This window comes from Neofelis nebulosa, chromosome 6 (assembly GCF_028018385.1).
Source record: "Neofelis nebulosa isolate mNeoNeb1 chromosome 6, mNeoNeb1.pri, whole genome shotgun sequence".
NCBI lineage: Eukaryota > Metazoa > Chordata > Mammalia > Carnivora > Felidae > Neofelis > Neofelis nebulosa.
In genome coordinates, this window is record NC_080787.1 from 3,682,549 (window position 1) to 3,699,036 (window position 16,488).

General features: G+C 57.8%; 3 protein-coding genes across 4 annotated transcripts; 1 reads left to right on the top strand and 2 right to left on the bottom strand.

Moving 5' to 3' along the window:
* The first annotated feature begins 590 nt into the window (after window positions 1-590).
* On the top strand, window positions 591-7,419 carry RNF39 (ring finger protein 39). Of its 2 annotated transcripts, none has more exons than XM_058732652.1 (4): window positions 591-811; window positions 2,024-2,359; window positions 4,320-4,342; window positions 6,159-7,419. In XM_058732652.1, exons 1-4 carry the CDS (start codon window positions 702-704, stop codon window positions 6,731-6,733), a joined length of 1,044 nt encoding a protein of 347 aa, XP_058588635.1. In that variant the 5' UTR covers window positions 591-701; the 3' UTR covers window positions 6,734-7,419. The 2 variants fall into 2 exon arrangements, with proteins under 2 accessions (XP_058588635.1, XP_058588634.1); XM_058732651.1 differs by lacking the exons at window positions 591-811; window positions 2,024-2,359 and adding exons at window positions 2,414-2,927; window positions 4,538-4,629.
* Window positions 7,347-11,775, bottom strand: PPP1R11 (protein phosphatase 1 regulatory inhibitor subunit 11). The gene is made up of 3 exons (XM_058732659.1): window positions 11,540-11,775; window positions 10,505-10,613; window positions 7,347-8,545 (listed from the first exon to the last, which is right to left on the bottom strand). Exons 1-3 carry the CDS (start codon window positions 11,606-11,608, stop codon window positions 8,343-8,345), a joined length of 381 nt encoding a protein of 126 aa, XP_058588642.1. The 5' UTR covers window positions 11,609-11,775; the 3' UTR covers window positions 7,347-8,342.
* A 2,235-nt stretch (window positions 11,776-14,010) lies between these two features.
* Window positions 14,011-16,434, bottom strand: POLR1H (RNA polymerase I subunit H). The gene is made up of 4 exons (XM_058732660.1): window positions 16,177-16,434; window positions 15,976-16,076; window positions 15,666-15,775; window positions 14,011-14,223 (listed from the first exon to the last, which is right to left on the bottom strand). The coding sequence occupies exons 1-4, from the start codon at window positions 16,310-16,312 to the stop codon at window positions 14,199-14,201; spliced, it is 372 nt and encodes a 123-aa protein (XP_058588643.1). The 5' UTR covers window positions 16,313-16,434; the 3' UTR covers window positions 14,011-14,198.
* Between the last annotated feature and the right edge of the window lie 54 nt (window positions 16,435-16,488).

Below are 16,488 nucleotides of genomic sequence, written 5' to 3' on the forward strand. Positions count from 1 at the left end.
CTGCACACTTCACCCTCATCACATCACACTATGGGGTCACCACGTGCCTAAACATTGGGATCTCCTGGAAAGCTTTCAAAACTCCTGATGCCTGCCTCCTCCCCCCCATCCACAGAGATTCTGTACAGTTGACCTGCGGTGTCTCCTGGACATCGGGAACCTAAAAGCTGCCCAGATCATTCTCACGTGGACATGAACAGAACTGCAGAGCAGACCTTGCAGGCCGCAGCAGGCACTTGCGCTGTGAACGCCAGCTCTCTGAACACACTCGCGTGCCATTTCCCCACCTCTCCAGGCCCAGATCTGGAAAGGACCCAATGTCTGAAAGGCCCTGAGGTGGGGATGGAACCAAGAAGATGAAGCGATCCGAAGGAAGACAGAAATAGAATGGACAAGAACACCAAGAGACACAGGGAACTCCAGAACATGTGACAGATTGAAGGGGCGAAAACAAACAGGTGCAGAGAGTCCCAAAGGGTCAGAGATTTGTGGGACAGGGGAAGCAGAGCCTGCCGTAACAAATGATCACAAACGCAAACCGCGCACCCTTACCTCACAGTCCTGCAGTTCAGAAGTCGAAAGTGGGTTCTACTGGGAGAAAATCAAGCCATCAGCAGGACTGGAGGCCTCCTGGAGTCCATTGCCTTCCTTTTCCGGCTCCGAGGGGCCGTCTGCTTCCTCTACATGCAGCCCTTTCCTCAATGTTCAAAGTCAACAGTGTTAGGCTGAGTGCTTCTCACACGTCTCTCGCTGGTTGTTCTCTCCTGCTTCTGTCCTCTGCCTTTAAGGATGTTGTGGACCTTGAACCCCTGTGGATAATCTAGAGAAATCTCCCTGTTTCGAACCCAAGTGATCAGGAACCCTAAGTCCATCTGCAAACTTAATTCCCCTTTGCCCTGGAAGGTAACAGATTTACAGGTTCCCGGAATTAAGACGAGGACATCTTGGGGGACTGTGACTCCATCTTCCACAGCATGAAAGCCCGTTTTACAAAACAGGTTTGGGTCGTATCTGTAGCTGTAGGTCTTATGAGCACTGAGCTGAGAGCTTTGTTCCAAGATAAATACACATGTGTTTATTTGTGAGGGTTTATCACGGTGTCCAATTTGAGTGTCTCCCCGGTAAGTGTGGAGCAGAGGTGGGGAGAAGGGTGCCTCAAGGGCTGCCTGATCTTTATTATGTTTGTCTTAGAGCTGCTGCTCCCCAAAGACCTATGGCTGCTGCATTGTTCTTATTGACAATGAAACTAATGACAGCGTCTCTTTGCGTGTTTTCTTTGAGTACATCTCTGTGTCCCTGAGAAACCCTCGGTGTCCACCCCAGTGGTATTCAGTGTGTCTGAGACTGGGTACATCTGTGGCCTCTGCATTATGTGAACGCCTCTGTCCGTGGGGAATTTGGACGTGATGGGTGAGCAGACAGGTCTGTACAACAGTGTGTGCGAGCACACTCGTGGACAGATGTTTACTTCCCCACAAACCCTGCAGGGCAGGCAGACAGACAGGCCTCCCGTGAGAGCAGCAGAGGAACTAGCAGGTGGAGCGTGTGGGAAGAGAGAGGAGGGAAGAGCCAGGAGATGGATGAGAGGGGAGGGAGAGGAAAGATCAGACGGAAGATTTTGGAAAGCAGAGGGGAGGTTTTGGGGATCTCAAATAAAACAGAGGCAGCGGGGCGTCACAACTAGGGCACAGATCAGGGCTGGCTACGGCCCCACTTCTGCTTATTCCCGGCCACCTCTCTGGGCCGCTGTTTACCGAGAGACTTGAAATAGATGAACCCTAGGTACACCCCAAAGAAGGGTGAAAAGTGGAAATAAAAACCCACACCGGGAAAAACTGAGAGAAAGAACTAGAGACAGGTGGGGAGAGAGTAGTAGTAGGGGAGGCCCAGCCAGACGTAGAACTGACTCCCGGAGACCGGACGGGGGCGCCTGCTCCCCACTCCCTTTCCCCACAGCTTCAGATGGTTCTTAAGCCCTTAATAGGCAAGGCAGCAAGCAGGGAGGAAAGGAAAGACTCACCAGGAGTGACAGCACACACCAGACCGAGGCCTGGATCCTCGCTCCCGCCTCCACCTCCGGGGAAGTGGGTGTGCCGGCCGCCTGGAGTGACTCACACCCCGGCGATGTGGGCGCACACGCCGAAAGCGAGCCCGGGCGCTCTGCCCACCGGCTGAGCACAGGCCCGGGGCGGAGGTGCGATTGGGGCGCCGGAGGGGTGTCAAGGAGGCGACCCCCGCCCCACGGTGCGGACTTGCCCCTAGAGCGCCCCCTCCCGAGCACCTGCTCGCCCCTAGGACCTGGGCGCACGCGTCCCCCGCCCTCCTCCCCCAGACCCGAGCTGGGAAGCTGGAGAACCAGGTGAGCTGTTGCGCAAGGCCCGGTGTTTACCTGCCGCGGGGGCCTCCTCCTCCCTATAAAGCCTGGCGCGGCGGGGAGGGCGGCGGAGGCCGCCACTGCTCGGAGAGGGGCCACAGCGCGCCCGAAGGTTCATGCGCCGGGCGGGGACAGGGCCCCGCGCTCGGCTCGCAGCAGGCGCGGCCCGCGGGCGGGGGTCGCGCTTCCCATGGAGGCGCCCGAGCTGGGCCCGGGGCTGGTGCAGCGTCTGGAGCAGCTGGCGACGTGCCCGCTGTGCGGGGGCCCCTTCGAGGACCCGGTGCTGCTGGCGTGCGAGCACAGCTTCTGCCGCGCGTGCCTGGCCCGCCGCTGGGGCGCCCCTCCGGCCGCCGGCGACCCGGCGCCCGCCCCCGCCTGCCCCAGCTGCGGCCAGCCATGCCCCCGCCGCAGCCTGAGGTCTAACGTGCGGCTGGCGGTGGAGGTGCGCATCAGCCGGGGACTGCGCGACAAGCTGGCCGAGGCGGGCGCCCGCGCGGGGAGGCGCAGGGGGGGCCGCATCCCCACCATGGGCTGCCTGGACCCGCGCGGAGAGGTGAGGCGGGGCCGGGGGCGCGCCCTGGGGCTGTGGGGGCCGAGGAACGGGGCGGGGTGACAGCAGTACGTGGGGAAGCAAGAGGGGAGCGGGTCTCAGGCACGCAGAGGAAAGGAGACTGAACGCGGAGCGCGGGAAGTGCGGAGGGGGCGGGGTCTGAGAGGAGGGGGACTGTGAGGTCTGGGGGGACAGCGGGGGTGGGAAACAGCCTGAGGGAGGGCGCGAGGGGGACGGCGGGGTCTCGGGGGAGGGGGACGGTGGGGTCTGGGGGGAGACGGCGGGGGTGGGAAACAGCCTGGGGAGGGCGCGAGGGGGACGGCGGGGTCTTGGGAGGGGGACGGTGGGTGTCGGAAGCAACCTGGGGGAGGACGCGGGAGGGAGGGGGAAGGCGGGGTCTGGTGGGGGGGTGGGGTGGCGGGACGCGAGAAGCCGGAGCAGAGAGGAAGGCGGCCAGGGGCCATCAGTGGAGGCAGGGCAGCGTTCGCCGTACTGTTGGTGAGCGTCCTGCTCCGCTCCTCCCAGAGCCCCTGGCCCGGAGAGGCGACGGCGGAGGCGGGGCCCGTGAGCCTGCAGCCCGGCCTCCGGCCGGGCCCCTCCCCTAACCCTAACCCTAGCCCTAACCCTAACCTTCCCTGCCCCTACTCCCTGCCCGACCCCCAGGCGTCCGGGACTCCTGACTGGCTTCTCCCCAGCAGCCTAGCCGGTCTCAGGTCTTGCTATCACACTTTGAAGTCTACATAGACCTAATTAGTCCAGGTGTAATTGGCGTTGATTAGGCAAATTGCCCCTCCCTTCGCCACCACACTGGGCAGCTCCAGTCATCCCCACTGGACAGTGAGGGAGGAGGGGAGTTCCTGGTGTTTGGAGGGCATCCAGCGCGGTGTCCCGAGCTGCTGGGCCTCCTGGGACACATTGGAGTCCAGCTGCCGCCTAGGCCAGGGTAGAGACACAAAGCCAAGGGCCCAATAAACGCCACTGGGCTTTTATGGCAACAGGGGAAGCAGCTTTATTACAAGGCTTTTATACACCAACTCTTGGCCCCAGGGCTTGGGGGTTTGGTCAGAGTGATGAAGGAGAGGGACACCCTCAGGAAGGTAGATTAGGAGACACAGAATGAGGCCGGGGACTCTGAAGGGTGAAGGGGGCAAGTCCCAGGTGTGGATGAAGCTGGGGAAGGGGAGGAGGGCGGTGGGTGGTGATGGAGAGGAAGGAGGGCCATGAAAGGACAAGGGAAGACTGAGGAAAGGGGGAGCCCAGGGGTGAAGGGGTCACTGTGAGAGGTGCCGGGGCTCACCAACCGAGTCCCAGCTACCTGAGGGAGGGGCGGATAGGGAGGGCTGCCCAAGGACAAAGCCCAGAGCTCACATCCGTGTTCTCTTCTGCCCATCCCAGGACACGAGGAAGACATGGAGGAGGTGAGTTCCGCTTTACTGCTCCTTCCTTTCTACCACCAGCTGCCACATCCGTCACCTTTTCCATGGGCTCACCTCTCTGTCCTCACTCACACACAGCTTTTCCGGGCCCCAGAGATGTCAGTGAGGTCGGGGTGGGGGCGTCAGAGGGCAGAGGGTGTCTACGGACTTCCTGACCCTTCTCCCTCATCTGTCCAGACTTGACGCCCCAACACCCAAGTCATCTAACTCAGACGACGACGTCCCCGAAGATTATCCAGTGGTCAAAAACATGCTGCACAGACTGACGGGTAAGGGGGGAGGGAGGGATGCACTGAGTGACAGTCTTCCCTCTCAGACAAGATCGAGTCTCTTCTGGGGTCTGTGGGATTTCCCTGAGGCAGCACTAAGCAGCACACGCTGAGGGGCTGGGCCACAGAAACCCACCGTGTCAGCTCTGGGAGTCGAGGCTGGTGTTGGTGGCATGGGCTCCTTCCACGGCCCTGCCTCTCTCCCAGCCTTCCCCCTCAGATGTCCTCTCTGTTGTCTTCTCATTGTTTTCCTTCTGTGCTCATCCATCTCTGGGTCCAAACTTGCTCTTTTTGTAAAGACACCAGTCACATTGGGCCAGGGCCTGCCCTCATGACCTCGTTTTAACTTAATTACCTCTGTAAAGACTCTGTTTCCAACTAAGTTCACATTCTGAGGTCCTGAGAGTCTACAACATTTCTTTTCGGGAGGAACATAATTCGACCCTCAACGTCAATCCTCAGTTCTTCATATTCCAGCAGTTCCCCCCTCTTATCTGTCGCGACCCTGGAAAGTCAGCTGCTTCCACCACTCTTGCTCTGTTTCTGCCCCTGGGGCTCTGGACCTTCTCTGCAGCCCCCCGGGGGGTGGGGGGCTCCTGGCTTGCTACCAAAGCTGCCAGCCAAAGAGGAACCTGTCTGGCTCAGTTGATAGAGCATGCAACTCTTTTTGTTTTGTTTTGTTTTCAGTTTTTGGGGGGGAGGGGTAGAGGGGAAGAGAGAGAGAATAAACCTCAAGCAGGCTCCACATTCAGTGCAGAGCCTGATGGATTCAGGGCTTGATCCCACGACCCTGGGATCATGACCTAAGCTGAAATCAAGAGTCAGCCACTCAACTGACTGAGCCATCAACCAGGCGCCCCCCCCCACCCCCACCCCCCGCTCTTTTTTTTGAGCATGCAACTCTTGATCTTCCGGTTGTGAGCTCTAGCCCCACATAGGGTGTAGACCTTACTTACAAAAGAACTCTTTAAAAAAAAAAAAAAAAAAAAAAAGCCTGCCAGGAAAGGTGTCCCACCCTCCTGTTACCTACCATCCCCCACAACCCAGGATACTTCTAGCACCCCAATCCAGAAACCTTTCCTCAAAAGCAAACCATACACACAGGGCCGGGATTGTTTCTCTCTCCTCCTCTGCCCCAGGCCACTCCCACTTTTGCCTGGGGTCCCGGCACCCCCTGCCAGTCCTCCTCCTCAGGGCCACCTTCCTTCCGCATCCTGCTGACCCAGCTCCCACGCCCCACCACCACCACAGTAGATGCGGTATCGGTCCTCACTCCTCCCTGGAAGTTGGATCAGCCCCACTCTTCTCCCAGCCCCCAACCCAAGCAGCCTCTCCATGATCTCCGCCCTGTGCCGCCTTCGCCAGGCCGGCCAGGGCTTCTCCAGGACGGTTCTACGGAAGCGGCCCGTCCCTGCGGCGGTTGTCTCCTCCCGCTCTGGCCCCACAGCTGCCTCTGGAGCAGTTGGGAGGCCTCTTTGGTGCCCTCTGCTGCCCAGAACCTGACCCGGCCCCCCTCTTCCCCTCCGCAGCTGACCTGACCCTGGACCCGGGCACGGCACACCGCCAGCTGCTCATCTCAGCGGACCGCCGCAGCGTCCAGCTGGCCCCGCCGGGGACGCCCGCGCCCCCCGACGGCCCCGCGCGCTTCGACCAGCTCCCGGCGGTGCTGGGCGCGCAGGGCTTCGGGGCTGGCCGGCACTGCTGGGAGGTGGAGACCGCGGCCGCCGCCGGGGACCAGGAGGACGGGGACCAGGACAGCGGCGAAGCCCGCTACGCCGTGGGCGCGGCCGGCGAGTCGGTGCGGCGCAAGGGCCGCGTGGGGCTGTGCCCGGCGGGGGCCGTGTGGGCTGTGGAGGGCCGCGCCGGCCGCCTGTGGGCGCTCACGGAGCCCGAGCCCACCCCGGTGGGCGGCGCGGGGCCCCCGCCGCGGCGCATCCGCGTGGACGTGGACTGGGAGCGCGGCCGAGTGGCCTTCTACGACGGGCGCTCGCTCGACCTGCTCTTCGCCTTCCAGGCGCCCGGGCCGCTGGGGCAGCGCGTCTTCCCGCTGCTCTGCACGCGTGACGCCCGCGCCCCGCTGCGCATCGTGCCGGCAGAGGGCTGAGCCCCCTCCCCCTGCCTGTGCCGGGGGGCCGCCGCGTCCACACAGACCCCCACCCAGCCACACTGTCTCTTTTCTCCCAAGCAGGAAGATCTTGGCTGGCCTCCGGCTTCCTGCCCCTCCCTCTGGGACGCTTGCCACCTGCCTCTCCACGGCTGCCTGCTACCCTGGACCTGAGCTGGGGAATAGGCCCTGCCCCCCAATACTGGGCAACGGTGGTGTCCACTACGCAGAGGCCCCGCTAGCCAAGCGTTCCCCTCCCACCCCTGCCTCTGCTGGTCTCAGAGGGCCCAGTGCCTTCTCCTTGGGCCAGGGTTCCGACTTCCCTGCCCAATCTGGGGTTTATTCACCAGACTCTGGCCTGGGTCTCAGGGTCCTCCATGGAGCTCAATGCCATTCTGGGGAGGGGGCAGGCCAGCTCTACTCCATGGTGACTGCTTCCTTTGCTCACAGCCTTGTCCTGTTAGGAACCTTCCTAACTCCCCCCTGCACACACAGTAAGCCAAGGCTGCTACCTCCCTTTCCTCTCCTCAGCAGGGGGTGTTGGCCCAAACACCCCAAAACCATCCCTGTACACAGCATCTCATCTCTCCCCATATGTATAAATGGGCCCATATTTAACACTTTTTGAGATGTTGGGTTATTTATTTTGTGCATCTGTGGCAATAAATGAGATCTCAGTGGTGGTATGATTTGACTCATCTCTGCAACTGTGCATGGCAAGAGGCCTAGGAAATGATCTCAAGATCCCAGTAAGGAGTGGGGAGGGCTGGGAGCTGGGCATCTGGGCTGGCAGAAACATTAAAGCCTAGGAAGGAAGGGGTAAGAGTGTAGTGTAGGGGACGTATCCCCATCTCTTTGCTCCCTCCCTTTCGCTTCCTCTCCCAGGGACCCAGGTCCCTGGGACAAAGCTGGATCTGTCTCTGAAGCCACAAGATGCAGGAGAAGGCTGGCTCTAAGTGGCCAATCCCCAAGCCAGCTTTGTCAGATCCTGTATCACGTGAGAAGGGTGAGGAGAGGCCATCACTATGTCCTTTTCCATTAAAGGTGATAAAGTAAAGATCTCTCTCCCAGCCCCTCTGGAGGGCATGAGGGGGTAGGGTTGGGAGCCCACACATCCCACAGGCTTATATAAATACATTACTGGAAGAGCTCCAAGCCAAGATTAACAAGCATAGCTAGGGCAAGATTGCCCGGAATCTAACTGGGACCCTGGCAGTGAAAGCTGGGACTGCTGAAAACCCAATTTAAGTGTTTGGGACTCAAATAGAGAATGCAAGGGGCCAAGAGACCTGGATCCCAGGACAGGCAGTTTGGCAGTGAGAACAAAGGGAAGAGACTGGAACCAAGACGCCTGGATCCCAGGAGAGCAGAGGATGAGGACCGAAAGGAGAAATGAGGGCTGGGAGAACCCAGAAGCCTGGGTTCTGGAATAGCAGCAAGTCAGAATTTCAGGATCTCTGTTCACCCTCCTCTCCTCCTCCTTCCGTCAGGCAGAGGAGAGGGCAGGAGGGGGCTGGAGAAGGGGTCAAACCATGGGTTTAGTCCCCAAGTAGCCACATGAATACATTCAGGGCCAGACAGACACAGGAATGGTGGGGCAGAGAGGAATTTAGTGCTGCATTGGCCCTGGAGGAGGCTGGGAGGGGTCAGGAGGCTGGGGAGGGGTGCTGGGGCTCGGTCCTGGGGTTGCACGACGCCGTCCCTTGCGGTGGCCCCGTACACAGTGTGTGTGACCACAGCCCTCTTCTTCTTCCTCATCGCTCTCAGTGGAGCTCTCGCCAAAGGCCCGAGGTTTCTCATAAATACAGCAGCCTGGATTTGGAGGGAGGAGCCCAGTAAAAAAGGGACAAAAGTTAAGATACAGTCAGTCCCTCACCCACCAGATCTCAGTAACAACTGCTTCCACCATGCCAAGACCCAGCTTCCCCAGGCCCACCCCCCGGGGACTCAGGCCCCCAAACCCTCCTCGTGCTGGCGAGGGTCTAAAGCCCCGCTTCTGCCCGCTGATGCCTCCTGATTTCAGGCCCTGGTCTGTCCCAGGACAAGCCCTCCCTCCCTTTTCCTCCAGTCTTAGCCTCATGTCCCTGATGCCTGGAATCACCGAGGCAGTGACAGGCCCCTGGGCAGGTGTGAACAGGTGTGAGAAGTAGACAGTGACAGGCTGTGGGCAGGTGTGAGAAGGTGGCAGATGGGCCTGTGGGTAGGTATGAGCAGGTGGCAGACAGGCCTGGGGGCAGATGTGAGCAGGTGGCAGACAGGCCTGTGGGCATGTGTGAGCAGGTGTGAGCAGGTGGCAGACAGGCCTGGGGGCAGGTGTGAGCAGGTGGCAGACAGGTCTGTGGGCAGATGTGAGCCGGTATGAGAAGGTGGCAGCAACAGGCCTGTGGGTAGTTGTGAGCAGGTGGCAGATAGACCTGTGGGCAGGTGTGAGCAGGTGGCAGACAGGTCTGTGGGCAGGTGTGAGCAGGTATGAGAAGGTGGCAGCAACAGGCCTGGGGGCAGGTGTGAGCAGGTGGCAGATAGACCTGTGGGCAGGTGTGAGCAGGTGGCAGACAGGTCTGTGGGCAGGTGTGAGCAGGTATGAGAAGGTGGCAGCAACAGGCCTGGGGGCAGGTGTGAGCAGGTGGCAGATAGACCTGTGGGCAGGTGTGAGCAGGTGGCAGACAGGTCTGTGGGCAGGTGTGAGCAGGTATGAGAAGGTGGCAGCAACAGGCCTGGGGGCAGGTGTGAACAGGTGGCAGATAGACCTGGGGGCAGGTGTGAGCAGGTGTGAGCAGGTGGCAGACAGGCCTGGGGGCAGGTGTGAGCAGGTGGAAGATAGACCTGTGGGCAGGTGTGAGCAGGTGGCAGACAGGCCTGGGGGCAGGTGTGAGCAGGTGGCAGACAGGCCTGGGGTCAGGTGTGAGCAGGTGGCAGACAGGCCTGTGGGCAGGTGTGAGCAGGTGGCAGACAGGCCTGGGGGCAGGTGTGAGCAGGTGGCAGTGACAGGCCCCTGGGCAGGTGTGAGCAGGTGGCAGACAGGTCTGTGGGCAGATGTGAGCCGGTATGAGAAGGTGGCAGCAACAGGCCTGGGGGCAGGTGTGAGCGGGTGGCAGACAGACCTGTGGGCATGTGTGAGCAGGTGTGAGCAGGTGGCAGACAGGCCTGGGGGCAGGTGTGAGCAGGTGGCAGACAGGTCTGTGGGCAGATGTGAGCCGGTATGAGAAGGTGGCAGCAACAGGCCTGTGGGTAGTTGTGAGCAGGTGGCAGATAGACCTGTGGGCAGGTGTGAGCAGGTGGCAGACAGGTCTGTGGGCAGGTGTGAGCAGGTATGAGAAGGTGGCAGCAACAGGCCTGTGGGTAGTTGTGAGCAGGTGGCAGATAGACCTGTGGGCAGGTGTGAGCAGGTGGCAGACAGGTCTGTGGGCAGGTGTGAGCAGGTATGAGAAGGTGGCAGCAACAGGCCTGTGGGCAGGTGTGAGCAGGTGTGAGCAGGTGGCAGACAGGCCTGGGGGCAGGTGTGAGCAGGTGGCAGATAGACCTGTGGGCAGGTGTGAGCAGGTGGCAGACAGGCCTGGGGGCAGGTGTGAGCAGGTGGCAGTGACAGGCCCCTGGGCAGGTGTGAGCAGGTGGCAGACAGGCCTGGGGGCAGGTGTGAGCAGGTGGCAGACAGGCCTGGGGGCAGGTGTGAGCAGGTGGCAGACAGGCCTGGGGGCAGGTGTGAGCAGGTGGCAGACAGGCCTGTGGGCAGGTGTGGGCAGGTGTGAGCAGATGGAAGAGGGAAACACTCACACTTTGATGAGCGGCGTCCCATGTGCTCGTTGTCCACAGTGTCACTCGTCCATTCTACCTTCTTCTCTGGCTTCCGCTTCCGTAGTTTGATGGTCAGGCTCCGGTTCTCCTGGAAGGTTAAGAAGGACGGACAGACACAGCTAGCTCCCTCCTCCTGACCTGCCCAGCTCCCTCCCGGGGGCCCGGTTCAGTCAGTGCCCCAGACAGACCAACAGAAGAGCTGAGTGCAGGGAAAGGGCAACTGGAGCAGGTCTCTGACCTCAAGGAGACCCTTGGGGGGTTGTGACAACTGCTAGGACATGGGGAAGACACAGTTCCTAACCTAGGGAAGGTCCCAGCAAGTCTTCAAAGGAAAACATAATCCTCGCTGTTTCTCCATCTTCCTCCCCAAATCCTCCTCGGTGGTATTAGTACCTGAGCACGATCTCCTCAGTCCCCAGTACCTAACCCTTGACTCCCATAGAGAAAGAACCACGTCCTGATCTCTCCCATCCTCAAGCCCGGCGCTCCCCTCTTCTTACCTACCTACCCCCTCGCACCCACGCGTCCCCCCATAACCCGGGGGTAACGACTACACCCTCTCTTTCTGAAAGCAACTCAACCCGTTCTTGCAGGCAGGCTACTTGTGTCTCTATTTGTCAACAGTCCTCCCATCTCGCCCTTCTCCTTCCCGCGACCCCTGCCCCTCCCTTCACGCCCACCCCTTGCACAAACACGTGCTGGCAGCTGTGCTGGCGGCCAGCCTGCCTGCAGCCAAGTCTTCGCATGGAGCCCTTCGTTCCCCCCGCACCCCCCAACCCGACACCCCGAGCTCCGGTCCCTGGGTCTCCGGCCCCGCCCGCGCGCAGCAGCTCCTGCGCCCCGACTCTAACTCTCTGTCACGTGTCGCCTGAGTAGCCTCCGGCAGCATCTCTGCCGCTGCCCAAAGCCCCAGTACTGGCGACTGTCCCCGGCCCAGGTATCCGACCCCACTCGGCCCACATCCCTATCCCCTCCCTCCCGGTATCACCGCCCCCCCCATCCCGCCTTTCTCACGGGCTCGGTTGTCACGGTAACCGTTGTCTCAGTGACGGTCTCACTCAGCCCAGCCCCTGCCTCGGCCATGGCTAAGGCTGAGGACAGGGAGGAGGGGAGGAAGGGGGACGACACGCCCTTCCTTTTCTCTGTGTCTCAGGGTTCTAAGCGGGCCGGGCCGGACTCAGGGTGGCAGCCAGGATCCTCCACCTTCTTTTTTCCCCCTCCTCCTGGGCCTCCGTTTCCCCACCCCTGGGGAGAACCTGTCCAACCCCACTTCCGGCCCGCTGCTTCCGGGTGTGACGCACTCCGTAGTTCCCCTTCTCCCTTCCACGGCACTGCACGCGTCTAAGCGCAGGCGTCGCCGGATTAGTTCCGCCGTAACGTGACAGTGCGCAGGCGCCGCCAGCAGGAACCACTGACTTGGCGGAAGAGGCGTCACTGCGGGTGTGGCGCGTGGGCGGCGGGGCGCAAGCGCTGCCCAGTAGCGCCAGGAGGGGCGGTCCGGAAGGGCAGAGCCCGTGTGGCGCCGCAGCGCTAGTGTGGGGATGCGGGATAGGGGTGCGGCCCCCGGTGCACTGGGTGCGGATGCTGCCCGGTGCAGTGGGGTTGGGGGTACGGGATGGGGGTGCAGGTGCAGGGTGCCATCTGTCCTGGCGGCAGTAACCACCCCGCCTGAGCCGGTCTTCCGTTTCCTTGCCTCTGGAAATGGAGAATTGGGCCCCAGGAGCAGGCAGAAGCACTGGATCACGAATGGGTTGTGGGGTGGGGGGCACCTGAGTGGCTCAGTCCTGGAGCACCAGACCCTTGATTACCAGTTGGGTCATGATCCCAGGATCGTGGGATGGAGTCCTTCGTGGGGCTCCGCACTCACAGTGCAGACCTTGTGTGAACTTCTCTCTCAATATAAATAAACCTTAAAAAATAAAGTAAATAAAAGAATGGGTTCTGGCGGTCGCCCTGTGTGTGCAGGTGTTGGGGCAAGGTCCTTAATGGGGCCTTCAACTGGGATTGTTGCTGGCTCTGTGTTCGGTCTTACAGCTCCCAGCCTGATGGGGAAGCCCTGATGGGGAAGCTGTAGGACTAACATCTTAGACACTGAAAGATACTAATCTCTTCTGTGAAACTGAATTTACTTACTTCTTGCCAGCACGCTCTCTGGGGTGGAGGGGAGTACGATCAAGCACAGAAATGGTCATAAGTTTGTGTGATGATAGAAACAGGTGCATGTTTCTAAGGAAGCAAAGAGGGGTAAAAGGAACTGGAAGGCGGCAAATGGCTTTTTGTTTGGTAGAGAGCTGTTTACAAATTCAGTGTGTGCATTGAAGAAAACGCAGTTTTGCGTTGCTTGGGATGTAAGAGGAGTTATCAGATGAGGCTTGGCAGGTAGGTGCGCTTATGCAGGAGGTCCTGTATGTTGCTCAGAAACTTGAACCTTACCCAGTTGGTGTTATGGGCCAGGGGAGGCTTAAAATGGGGTAGATAAAACAGATTTGTTTCAGATTTCAGAAGTGGGGTGGGAAAGTTCAGATGCACAGTAAAGTCTGCCCTGCGCATCCCTCCAACTTGCTATGGGGGTCAAACAAGACAGGGTAGGGGCACCTGGGTGGCTCAGTCGGCTAAGTGTCTGACTTCGGCTCAGGTCATGATCTCATGGTTGGTGAGTCTGAGCCTCAAACCGGGCTCTGTGCTGATAGCTCGGAGCCTGGGGCCTGCTTCTGATTCTGTGTCTCCCTCTCTCTGCCCCTCCCCTAGTCACACTGTTTCTCTCTCAAAAATAAACTTTAAAAAAAAAATTAAAAACAACAAGACAGGGTAAGTTTGAGAGCCCTGAACATATAAAGGCCACACAATTACAAGGTAATCATGGTTACTATCACCCTTTGATCATCCTTTAAGCCAAGGAATGCAAAAATACAGATTTCCAGAGTAAATCTGAATATGTTGTGTTTGGACTACAAGTTTTTGGTTCAAACTGATAAAACAAGATACAACTCAGCATGTATAGTAAAGCCCATTAAAAAAGACAGTATCTCTGCAGTGGGATTCACAAAAAAAATACTCTTTTCTTTTTGCCTCTCTATATATGATTACGATGAATATGTATTACATTTATCTCAAGGGTAATAACAAAACAATTTTCAAAGTGTCCATTGGTACCAAGTACATACTGGTGTCCCTTGGTAACAGATGTTTTGTTGTCCAAATTCACATGTCAAGAGATCTGGTTAAGTTACCTGTTGAATATCCCACTCTCTCAACTCCTACGTTTGTTTCCCTAAACTCAGGAACCAAATACATTTAGTGATGGAAGATTTATAATTACTTTTTTATATTAGTCCCATTCTTGGCTCTTTTTTTTTCTTTCTTGTTCTAATTTATATTATTTTTTGTAGCTCATATACTCACTGAAAGAACAAATATATCTCTGTAAGTTCATTTAAATTCCTGTCAGAACAAGACATACTATAAATAACATACAGATGTCTGGCTTATATAAAAAAATATAACTTTAATAAGGAAAAATAGAGTAAGTGTACTCTGGGGACAATGACACATAATAATGTCCTATGGGAGCAAACCATTGCACCTAGGATGGACAAGGGATCTAAGAACCCAATATCCTTCACCTTCCAAGGAAGAGAAGAGGAGGGATCGCTGAGTCGCCCAGAAAAAAAAATCAAGAGTCTTCTTTCTCCTGAAACCTATGGAGAAAGAAAGGAGTCATTATATTTGAGCAAAAGAAGAGGCTCCAGCATAAGACAAGACATTCAATTAAAAGATCAAAGGAGGAGGGACACCTGGGTGGCTCAGTCGGTTGAGCATCAGTCTCAGTTGACAGCGTGGAGCCTGCTTGGGACTCTGTCTCCCTCTCTCTCTGCCCCTCCTCTGCTCACACTCTCTTTCAAAAATAAACAACTAAAAAAAAAAAGTTAACAAATGGGGTACCTGGCTAGCTGATTCCAGGTGCATGTCACTCTTGATCTCAGGGTTCTGAGTTTGAGCCCCATATTGGGTGTAGAGCTCACTTAAAAATAAAATCTTAGGAGCACTTCCTAAGGTTGGGTGGTTCAATCGGTGGAGCATCTCTTCTTTTAAGTTTATTTGTTTAGTTTGAGAGAGAGCAAGGCGCGGGAGGGGCAGACAGAGAGAATCATAAGCAGGCTCTGCACACAGATCCCAACATGGGGCTGGAAGTCTGGAACCCTGAGATCACGACCTAAGCCGAAATCAAAAGCGGGACATATTAACTGGAGCATCTGACTCTTGATTTCCGCTGAGGGCATGATCTCAGGGTCATGGGATCAAGCCCTGTATTGGGCTCTGCGCTGAGCTTGGAGCCTGCTTGAGATTCCCTCTGTCCCTCTGCCCCCCTCTCTCCCACTTGCGCTCTAAAATAAAATTTTAAAAATAAATAAAGTATGATTTAGAAATTGGGAATTATTAATTATGACAGAAGATATTTGAAAAATAATGAAGTAGAACTCAAAAAAAAAAATTTTAAGTAACAATAATTGGAATAAACTGAAGACAGAGTTAGTGAACTGTAGGAGGCTGTAAGAATTAACCCAGAGGCAGCATGACGAGAAAAGGGATGGGGAGAAATGAAACACAGAAGGGGGCTTAATAAACTGATTGGAGCTCTAGAATGTGAAAGTTGAGAACATGGGGTAAAAGCGATATTTAGTGAGATAATGGCTAATAATTTTCCAAGGATGACGGAGGAAAATAATCCTGTTTTAGAAAGTCCAGCACAGGATCAAGAAAAGAAAGCACATCCTGATATACTCTGGTGAAACTACAGAACACCAAAGACGAAGGACTGAAGGCACACGCGATTAATGCTCAGAAAAGGAAAACTAACTCGAGTGTAGAGGAAATTCCAACACAACATGCGAGCAATACTCGCCTTCCAGTTTTCCTTTTGCTTTTACATATCTCAAAAGGGTTAGTTCACTGGCTATAAAAAGGCTAAGAGAAATGTAATTTTCAAAAATAAAACCCCACAAATCCCCCTATTACCTGAACTGTACAGAAATAAGGGATGGGAACAGAGAAACTAACGGTTTATCCCGCACAGGGAGCAAATCAGCGCATCAATGTGGTTAGCGAACAGAGAAGGGGCAGAAGGCAGCAGGACACGCACCTGCAGCTGGTGCAGGTGTAGAAGACGGTCTGCCCTTCGTCGGCTGAGCGCATCTGCCGGGTATGGTAGGCCATTCCCTCGTGGCCGCATCGCGAGCAGCGCCGGTCCACCTGGCGGGTCAGCACGGGCGTGTCAGGGGGTCCTGGGGGGCCCACCCGGAACCAGAGCCCACGGTCCTCACTGGTACCACACGCTGCTGCTGCAGACACCCCGCTTCCCTCTCCGGGATCTGGGTCCCGATCTCTGCGCTCACGCCTGCATTTCCTCCCCGCGCTCCTCGTGGGGACAGTCCGCGACGTCGGTTACTTACCACGGGCCCCTGGAACTCAGGCCCCTCGTCCGCCGCCACGGGCACCGCCGTCCCCACCTTGTGGAACACAAACGTGGTCCTGACCACCTTCTGCTCGAAGTCTGCGCGCAGTGAGAACGGGTTGTGGACATGGGCGGGGAGGGGGCGCTGACCCCACTCCCCGCGCCCGCAGGCTCCGGCCGCCGCGCGCCAGCCCCTCACCTCGCACGTCGACGGAAAAGCCACAGCGGATACAGGTGACCGTGTCCTCAACCCCGGGCAGGGGCAGGATGGAGCCGCAGTCCGGACAGAAGTCCAGGTCCGACTGGAAGTGGGAGCGGGAGCGCCCAGAGTCCATGAGCCACACGAGGTAGAGGTCTGTGCGCGCGCTAGCGGCCGGTCTCCCCGCCGGTCTTCCTGTCGGTCCCTGGACGTGGGCGGGCCTCGCCGGTGCCCTCCACCGAGCCCTCCTCCTCTCCGCCCGACCGCGACTGCGCAAAGCGTGTCGCGCAACGCGAGGCGAGCGCCATTGGT